General features: G+C 45.6%; 1 protein-coding gene across 2 annotated transcripts in view; it reads left to right on the plus strand.

Moving 5' to 3' along the window:
- Positions 1-10013, plus strand: part of VPS54 (VPS54 subunit of GARP complex) — a 49075-nt gene that overhangs the window by 37017 nt on the left and 2045 nt on the right. For both annotated transcript variants that reach the window (XM_032183827.1, XM_032183828.1), the window contains 5 exons: positions 2448-2535; positions 4114-4235; positions 4347-4427; positions 7741-7848; positions 8739-8833. In XM_032183827.1, coding sequence (XP_032039718.1) covers positions 2448-2535; positions 4114-4235; positions 4347-4427; positions 7741-7848; positions 8739-8833 — 494 coding nt within the window. The remainder of the gene's footprint in view (positions 1-2447; positions 2536-4113; positions 4236-4346; positions 4428-7740; positions 7849-8738; positions 8834-10013) is intronic.

The raw sequence follows: 10013 nt of genomic DNA on the forward strand, positions 1-10013 counted from the left end.
AAGTAGGTTTTACATAAAGGGGCTGTGGAGGGAACATACCTGGGGAGAGAGTCCTTTAAATAATCTTCCTTTTGGCTAGTAGTTCCTATCTGAATATCCAGACACAGGCACACTCCTTCCTGAAGTCGTCACTCAGCTTCATCTGCAAACCTTCCCCTTTATAAGTACCACCCAAGGAGAATCAAGCTAGTTTGGGACTGGGATCCTTCTCTTTCCACCTTGTTCTCAAGCTACTGCTTCACACAGGACTTGCAGCACCTTTTTGCAGGCAGGCAGAACAGCAGCAGCTGCCTCAGACTTGGCCAGATCTGCATCTCTGTGTTATGTCTTTCTCCCTACCATATCTCGTTAGAGCTCTGCATGAATTAGGCATGTTTTATTCCTTGGTACCCAAATAGCATGTGCAGTTCAGTTGTTGTAGTTCCTGTCTCTGTGGCAGCGAGGTGACCATCAGAAAGATGACAAGAACCAAAACAAAAGTGCATTTTTTTTTATGTTTTGGGCAAAATAAGAGTTCCTTAAAGGTGTCCTTGCAAGTTGCTGTACTTTGTGTGATAATTGCATGACAAATGTAACAAGAGTTAGTCTGTATTGTGATTGGAAGCTGTGAAGTGGTTCCCAGATGATGAAATTTGAGCTGTGGCTGTAACCCGAGTGAAACAACACCTGTGTTTCATCAAAAACACAACCATTGTTACTGGAGTTTACCTGGTGCAGACAAGAGAAGGTTTGCAGCCGTGGTTCCAGAATGTGGAAATGCTTTCCTCCAAGCAGACACAAGGAGGGGGTATTGCTCTTTTGATGTTTCAGACACGCTACTTCCTTGCTGCTTTGTCTGCAACAGGCCATCCGGTAAGTTAGCAATATCCCTGAAAGGCAGGGGGAGAGTGCAAGCATCTATCATCCTTTATATAACATGCTTCTAATGGTCTGCCACACAGTTGATGAGCTGGCGCTAACCTAAGCTAAATACCTCAGAGGAGCTTAGGCTGTGTAGGATGTCTGCTCAGTGGATCTGCTTCTGAAGTCCACCAGGAGGCATAAGAAAAGGCCCTGCTTTTCAGGAGGAGGGGATGAAGCGAATGTCAGACAGTTTCAGATCCTGACTTCTGACTGAGAGCAGAGTAGATTATGCCCCTTGTCGGCTCAGGGACCACGTGTAGCTCAGTTTCAGCTGTGAGCACTAGGTCTGGGTTGCTTTTTTTGCCCTCGACTCACTACTCTAGCAGCCCAGAGCAGGTGCACATCTGCTGCTCACAGCACATCCCCTGCGGTCCTGAGTTTGGTGACTAGTTTCAGGCAATAGCTTGAAAATAGTACAAGAAAAGGTGCCATCTCTTTAGGTTTAACCTCCTGATTTCCACCCCAGTGTCTCAGTTCTGCTCAAACACGAGCCCTGGAACTCCTGTCCATTTAGCACAGGGCTCAGGGACAACAGCAACAGTTCCTTCATCACTGCTGCATCACCCAACCTGGCCTAGAGTATTTTGGGTCTTGCGTGGGAGAGCAGAATTCCAGAATAAGACTGACAGTTCCTCTTAGCACATCCTTAACCTTCCAGAGACCTCGTTGGCCTGTGTGCATTTAATTACTTCTTTCTGCTGGAGCTGAGTTAGGAAGATCAAGTCAAAAGTCATCCATTATACCTGGAATTCTTGTAGCTTTGTTTTTTGATGTTGCTTCAAGACTTCTGTGCATCATTTTGTAGATCTCAGCACTCTGTAGTGTTATAAACACAAATTTGGCTACTTCAGCAGCAGTGAGTTTGTTTTTTTTCAAGCTTCCTGTAACGTGAACAGTGTGAAAAGTCTGGAGCCAAAGTTAGAAACGAGTCCTTTTGATATTTTCCGTTCTGGTATTAACACTTCTACTCCCTCCACTCTACTTAGCAAAACTGGTGAGATTTTTACCCTTCACTTTGTCCAAGGCCCTGGTTTCAGAAGAACATTTTTTTAGATTTCTAGTACAAAGCTGCTAGTGTAGTGCCTTCAAAGTAAGGCTGAACGTAGCTAGTCTGCAGCACCTCTGACTTAATACTCTATTTCTAGACTCAGAGAAACCTCACCCAAAGGTCTTATACAAAAGCAGAAATTAGTCCCCGGATTGAAGTCACTGACTTGCTAACTGTATTTTTAATAACATTATTTCTACTTCCATTTCATGAAGCACTGCCTTGAGTGCTTTAGCCTAAGCTGAGTCAAAAAAAAATACTACAGGCCAGTGACTGCTGAAATTGGCTTAAATAAAAAGTTCCTTTTGTCTGACTAGTTAATAGTCATGGACTCGTCTGTAGTGTGAGTATGTAAAACCCTGGTAGTGCCTTTGTTTATTTTGTAATCATCTGTTTAACCTTGCACAATTCTAATGATAGTATTTCTAAACTGTGGCTATGTGTCGTTCTTACAGAGTCAGCATACCTTTTCATTATCTTTTTTTTGGTCTTGTAGTATTTCAACTCTAGAAGCTGCCAACTGGTGCTTGGAGCTGGCGCGTTGCAAGTTGTTGGCTTGAAAACAATCACTACAAAGAATCTGGGTAAGGATTTCTGTATTTGAAGTGTCAAATCTTGTATTCCTGTCTGTTTAAAAAACAAACAAATCAACCACTAAACATTTAGGATAAGCTATTCTTGTGTTGTGGTGCTGTGTGTGGAGCACAGGCAGTGATAAAACCTTCCTTGTTAGAAGGTAAAACAAATATAAAGGGTAATGAGTTGTCTGTTCAAGGGGTGCACTAAAATCCATCAAATTCCTTTGCTGTCTACTGCTTTGCTTCACAAATACAAAGCTCTTCTCTGTTGTGAGAAGGAAATAAACAGGCTAGTAATTTTTTCCATGAAAATGTTTTGCCTGTGGGAAGGCATAGTTACTTTTTCAGTGGTGGCTTTGGCGTGCTTGGGAGCTGCTCAGCGTTTCAGCCTTGAGACTGGAGGTATGTAGGTAGAGGAATCCAGCCAAACGCCAGTCTCGCCGTGTGTTTTGCTGAGCTGTGCTGTCCCATCTGCCCTGTGGTGCTGTGTTTTGTAATGCAGTGTCCAAATGCTGCTCCTGTGGGTTATAACTGCATGTCAGTAATGTGCAGAATGATTTCTGCGGGTGGCTCTGAATCAAACAGTCTTTATGTGGTCAAATGGCTCAGTGCAGTCAGGTAAATTAGGGCTCTGTGTCTGTGTGCTGAATCCAAACTCTGGGCTTTAGAATCTCTCATCTGAAGGGTGCAGCTATTTAGCTGAATTGGCAGTGCAGAGTTTGCTGCCTGGGTTGCTTTATCTGCCCTTTTCAGGGAGAGCTAGGTGTAGGCTTCCACGCTGCAGAACAGCCTGACGTGGTGCTTCAGACCCCTCAGTTTTAAACTGAAATGAAGAGCCTTTGGTGGCGGGTTAAAGCAGGTGTTTGAGCTCCCAGTTCCCATGTTTCAGGGTGTACTGATTACCAAACTGCATTTAACTTCTAAAAAGAGATGAGCTTGAGGGTGGTTTGAGAGGCTTCTGGCCAGGGAGCCACGGGCTGTGGTGTTGCAGCAGACACAGGTGAGCAGAGAGAAGAAGCTGCGTTCAGGACCTTGCTCCAGAAGGCTTGGCGATCGTGCTGGCACCACCGCATGTCCTGCTGCTGGCTCAGGAGAAGCTCAGTTTTGGGAATCCTGCCGGCACCACAGGCAGGAGCTGGCTCTGGGCAGCTCGGCGCTGGCAGGGCAGTGTGTTTGTGTACATCTGTCGGGGGAGAAATGTTGGTGCCTTGAGAATGTGGCTGCCGAGGTTAGGTAGCTGATGAGTCAGGTCTTGTGAGATCTCTCTGATGTCTGCATGTGCTCAGGGCTCAAAATGTCAAGCAGACACTTAAAGCCTCTTGTAAAATCAGTCCCTTATCCCATATCTTACAGAATCTGGGTGTGAATTGCCAGGTACTCGTCTGGTGTCTCCACTGGGTGGGGTCTTCCAGGGGGAAAAAGTGCTGACCTCCTGCCTTGTTACCTTGTTTGGTTGTTTTAAAGCATATTAAATGGCATTAGGTCTATCTCAGTCATGTTACAGCAGACACGGTCTGTACCAAATGACTCTTCTTGTGTAATAATTGTTGTTTTTCTTTTCCTCTCTCACTTCTGGATTTACAGCCCTTTCTTCACGCTGCCTACAGCTAATCGTACACTACATTCCTATTATCAGGGCTCATTTTGAAGCTCGACTGCAGCCGAAGCAGTTTAGCATGCTCAGGCATTTTGACCACATAACAAAGGTAATTCTTTTGGCGTTTCCTAATTAAACGGGAAGTTCTGCCTCTCAGTTGTGCTCTGAAAAATACGAATGTCATTAGATAATAAATAAAAGCCATTCTCTTTCATTACAGGATTATCACGACCACATAGCTGAAATTTCAGCGAAGCTTGTTGCCATAATGGATAGCTTGTTTGACAAACTATTATCCAAGGTAATGATTTACAGAAATAATTATACACACTGGAAATTGCAGTTGGAGATCTCACTGTATACAGTCTGGATGTTTCAAATGAAGTCTTAAACTTTTCTCATCAGGAGTCGTTTGAACATCTTAGAACTTTCTGTATACACAGTTTAGTGCAGTACTGGGGAATTTATTTTGTCCTAACACTTGCCACATGGGTGTCATTCATCTTCACCCCCAAAAATTGTTGATTTACTCCTTCATCAGTAATGGGCGTGCTTTGGCTGGTGTGGATGCTCTGGTGTTTAGGAGCTGAAGCGCTCTCCTGCCTTGGGCAGTTTTATCCCTGACAGCTCGTCTGCAGTCAGGTTGCTGCTGCTGCCTCTTGCCTGTCCCAAAGAGCTGGTTCCCCTTTCCTGCATTTCCAGATGGTGCCTCTGTGCGTGTAATTTCCTGCAGCTGAGGAAACAGCAAAAAAAAAAAATGCTGAGGAGGAAATTTTCTTGAGGGAAGGATCTGCTCATTGATAGGGCTGCAAGCCTGGGGACTAGAAGTCTGTGCTGAGTAGTTCCTGCTGCGTAGCAGAGCTGATGGCTGTGCCATTAGGTTCTCTTAGTGTTTTATGAGTGCCTGTCAGCTCAACAGGTTGGCCCTGGGCAGGCTCCAGTCACTGACTCACCTGGAGGCTGCACCCCTTGGGGCTACGGAAGAGCCTCTGCCCCAGGACGGGCCTGTTGGGTTCACTGATCTGCTGGATAAAGCATGTGAGCATTTAAAGCTTAGTGCTTTGCTTTGGCTCTTATGCTCTTTAAAAAAAAAAAAAAAAAGCTCTTTCATGAGAGAAAAGGATTAATCCTTCAGCGTCAGATTTGACTGATTGACCTTGGCCAACCTCTTCCTTGTGGCAGCTTGTGAGAATTGCAGCATCTCCGTGCTGGGGCACGGGTTGGTGTGCAGGGGGTTTCACTGCAGTGGGGCAGCTGTAACAGGCAGAATTTCTATCTTCCTTGCTGTTTCTATTATTTTAGTGTTTGTTGTGTGTTCTGTGCTGTGCTTTTTCTTGTCATGTGTTTCTTGTAGCCGCAGCGTCACCTAAATGCAGAGAAAAAATCCAAAACATTTAAGTAAGAACTTTTTTTCCCCTCTGTTGTGTTTACATTTTGAACACATGTTTATGCCCTTTTCTGAAGCTCGTAAATAGCAGTTCTGTGCATGGCTTTTTGATCACTTTTTGTTACTCCTTGTGAAAGTAAAAAACAAATGCAGGAATGTTGGTCATCGATACTAAACAAGTTAGCCCACAGCAGATCACGAACACGCTTTTTGTGCCTGGTGGTAGTTAGTGAGCATCTATCCCCTACTGTCCTTCCGTCTTTGCAGCCTGCTCACCTCTTGTGAGCTGGCAGGAGATACAAACAGAGAATATTCCTGTTCTATAAAGGTCCTAAAGGCTTGAGTGAGAGCGCCTGGCTCATAGGAATGCAACCCACAGAGTACAGAAGAGGAGGCCATGTGTTGGTTTGCCTCCCTTCCTAACATATCCCATAATTTGGCTCCTCTTGTTCCTGCAGTAATAAAGTCCTAGCACTGCAGGCAGTGCTTGGGCAGCGCAGGGAACTGATTTCTGCCTTCCCAAGCCCTGCAGAGCAGGAGCTGTGCTCTGCCACCCCACCACCACGAGGCCGGGTGTGCTGCAGGGAGCTGTACCGGTGTGCAGCCAGCTCCCGGCATCCCTCTGGTGGCTTTGGCACCGGCGTAAAGAGAGAACAGGGATGTGTAACAGCTATAATTAACAGTTTTAAAAGGCATAGGCTTTTAGAAAGGGATAAACATTCATGGAAAAAACAAAACAGGTGGGGTTCTTCGCTTCTCTTGCAGCTTGCTGTCTTGTGACTGGTTGGAAAGAAGAGCAGTGAATTTTTGTCTGATCCCTCGTGGCGTTACACGCTGCTGACCTTAGCGGGAGATAAAAATGGCCAGCTACATGCAGGGCTGGAGCTCATGTTTCTTTCTGGTGCTGTAGCTTTTTCCCTGTCATCATGAGGAGTTTGTCTGTAGTCATGCAAGAGCCTTAGCTGCGGCTTGCCAGTTCCCTCTGGCTTTACACCACGCTGGTAAATCGTAAATCGTTTGTTGCCTAACTCACGTCTTGAGGCACAATCCCGGGCGCTCTGTGGTTGTCCACGCAGGGAGCAGGGCTCCTGGAGCACTAAGTACCACCTTTCTGCTACTTCTCCTATTAGTTATTGGTTTGGCTTTTCCTTAAAGGCTTTCTCAGAACTCCCTGCTCCTTTTTTCTCCCCCACTTGGGCAAGCTTTGTTCTCTTTCACAATTCAGCCTAGCATACGAGCGAGCATCTCCTCCTATGTGCTGGTAAATTATTAGTGAACATGAGTCAGGCCTTGCGCTGAGTTGTGCAAGCCTGTGTGGGGAAGGATCGCCCTCCTCAGAGAGGCAGACCCACGGGTGTTTAACCCAGGCCCCCACTAGCACAGCCTCTCCCCCAGGAGATGAAGAAGAGCTGGCTTCACTGCTGCTGCTGGGATAGAAGTACCTGGAAAAACTAAGCTCACATTCAGATTTTCCCTTTCCAGGGTGGGGACGTAAGAGTTTTGTTCCCTTTGCAGCAAATCGCTCGCCTTCTGGTGGTTTCCATGCCTCGTTTCTCAGATCTCGGGCGCTGTTAGAGAAAAGAAGTTTCCTACTTTGCTTTCCCAGATATTCCTGCAGCAGTTTGCGTTAGCTTCTTGGCCCACACTGAGTTGTCAGCACCTTGCATTTTATGCTTTTCTTCCCTCGTTCCTTCAGAAATTTGTATGCATGCAATCTTAGAGAAGCAGTCTCCTCTGGTGAAGTTCTGGGGGGCATATTCTTCAGAGGTATAATCGTTTCTGTCAGGGATCCTGGCGAGAATATAAATCCAAAGAAGAGTGGAGTGGGCCAGCTAGCAGGGCACATGGCGTGCATCTCTTCAGCCACTGCAGTGATTATTCTGTCCGCATCTGTAATTCATAGGGTAATGGAAACCAACAAAAAATAATAAGTGAGGAGAAGCAATTAAAACTAACCAAGATGAGCAGATGAAGTTGGGAAATTCTCAGCTTTCGTAGCGCTTTGAATGCGACTGTTTAGAAAGCAGGAAGTGATAAAAGATTGTACGATGTTTTGGGAGCCACAGATCGTGCCCAGTGACTGCTTTCATTTGTGGTGTGCTAAATGAGCCTTGGTCCACGACACCGTTAGCAGCAACACGGGGCTTTAGGTGGCCCATGGAAACTTCCCTGTGAGAACCAGTGAGCCGTGGCAGAAAGGAGTAAGGGCTTTTGTTTTTATTTCCAGTATGAAGTGAAAGCTCCTGTTCCTTCAGCGTGCTTCAGGAATATCTGCAAGCAAATGGCAAAGATGCACGAAGCTATATATGATCTCCTTCCCGAGGAACAAACTCAGGTGAATGTTATTTTTGAGATTCATGTAACACCTCCTTTGCAAACGCACATTCACTGTGTAACAGAGAGACTTCTGCTTTATCTGTGAACGGGGGGGAAATACCAGGTTTTTGCAAAACCCACCCATGAGAGGGGTTGGCAGCAGTCATGTAGACAGCTTGGTCTGAACCGAAATAAACATTTGAATGTGCAGCAAGAACAATGAGACACACAAAATTAACTGGTTCCAGCATTTGGAGCTGTGGTTTCATGTCTAGAGAGGTGGATCTTCAATTCAGACATTAGTGCTGAAATTGTATGCAAATGGCAGCACTTCAGGGCTCAAAGACAGCCCTTTGGGGGAATTCTTCTGTAACACTGCTCAAACACAGTGGGTTCTGAAGGTCCCTAAACGTATTTTGTGGCCAAATTGTACCAGATAGGCTTTTCTAGTATTTTGCTGCAGTTGAGTCTGCTGCAGAGTTGTAAATCTAAGGGTAGGAAGGGCCGATAGTCACTGAATGTGCTGAGCTGTAGGTTCTCTTTTTACACTAAATTAAATGTTCCCTTCAAACAGTTTTTGTACTTCCTCATGGAAAAAAAGACTGTAAGTGGTTGTAGTTCAGGAAAAAGATACGTTGTCTTCTAGCCTGAATACAAGTTGCCAGATGATCCAGAGGAACAGGGAAGAAAAAGGTCATGTTTAAAAGAGTGTGTCTCTAAGTGCAACATGTAACAGATAAGGCAGGGGTAATACTGTCCTGTAGGTGATGTATTGAGGGAAAATCACACGAATTGCATGAATAAAACAGGTGAGTGTGATTTTAGTTATTTGCAAGGTATTTCTTCTCTGTAGGCAATGATGCAAGCATGGGGATGGTTCCTTATTCCCGATTCTTTGGTTTCTTCCAGATGTTGTTTTTAAGAATTAACGCAAGCTACAAACTTCATCTGAAGAGGCAGCTGGCCCACCTAAATGTAGTCAATGACGGAGGACCTCAGAATGGGTGAGTTTGAGCACTTCTTCTACCGCTTAATTTAAATGGGTGGACATTGTCCTCTGTAAGAAGTTTGGAAAGCAGAATGCAGCCACACTCCCATATTTTTTATGGATTTGTTTGGAGCCTTCTTATGATAAGGGACATCACCATCGGAATGCAATCAGCTTGCTAACAGGCTGGGGAGTTGGGCACTGTCTTACTGGAGGCCTGCTCTGAGACTTGTGTAGGGCTCCTCAGTTTGTGAATTGCTTTTTCCCCTTCGGTGTGACAGCAGCAGCCACATTTTAACTTGCAAGAATTGAGTGATCCTCGAAGCAGTGTTAAAATGTGGATGATGACTCATGGTGCTAGCAGAGGAAAATAAGAAAAAGTGGCATTTCATCTGTGCGTCGGGTAGCTTCTACACAGCAATTGTTTTTGTGGCAGAAGTAGAGATTTGAACTGGAGATAAGCTCTGCGAGCACGTTGCCCTTTCCTGTCCCAGTACAACCTTCTCTCGCCACAACTGGTCAGCGGCACTTCTCAGGGGTGGGTGCCTGATGCTGCCTGGTCACCTCAGGAGGAAGCGTGCAGCCTCTTGTGGCTTAGTCTCTGTTTTAAGGCAAATTGTGCCCTGAAATAAAAGGCTGCTTAATGACCCTTACTTGTGGTGAAGCAGGAGTGGAACTCAGTCAGCCTACCCACCTGCAAGAAAGCCTTGTCTTAGGTTGAAAAAGCCAGAGAAGGAGGTTTTATAAATGTTCTTAAATGTTGCTGGAAAGAAGAATTTTGTTCCTGTCCCAATTTATTCTTTCTTGTCCTGCTTAAGCTTATTCATCCTTGTCCTCTATGTGAGTCTCTGTGAAATGCTGTTTTGTACTCATGGTGTAGTTATAGATAACAGATGTAAGCCAGCGAGTTTACTGCGTAGAGCGAGGCTGCACAGCCCAAACTCGAGCACCCAGGGTGCTTTGTGGAGTGTTTAATCTTGTGCTTCTTGCGTAATCCTGAGCTGTGCTGTGCTGTCTGCGTGCTGCTGCTTTTGGTTTTGGTCAATGTCTGTAGTTGGAGGGCCTAAAAGGATCCCTTTAGCAGCCCTGTGTTTCCCAGCAGGGTCATCCTCCCTGTCAGAAGGGTCCCTCACCTCCAGCTGGAAGTAGTGATGCCCCAAGCCTGCATCTTTTATGGCAGCAGTTGCTTCCTTTAG

Source organism: Aythya fuligula, chromosome 3, assembly GCF_009819795.1.
Source record: "Aythya fuligula isolate bAytFul2 chromosome 3, bAytFul2.pri, whole genome shotgun sequence".
NCBI lineage: Eukaryota > Metazoa > Chordata > Aves > Anseriformes > Anatidae > Aythya > Aythya fuligula.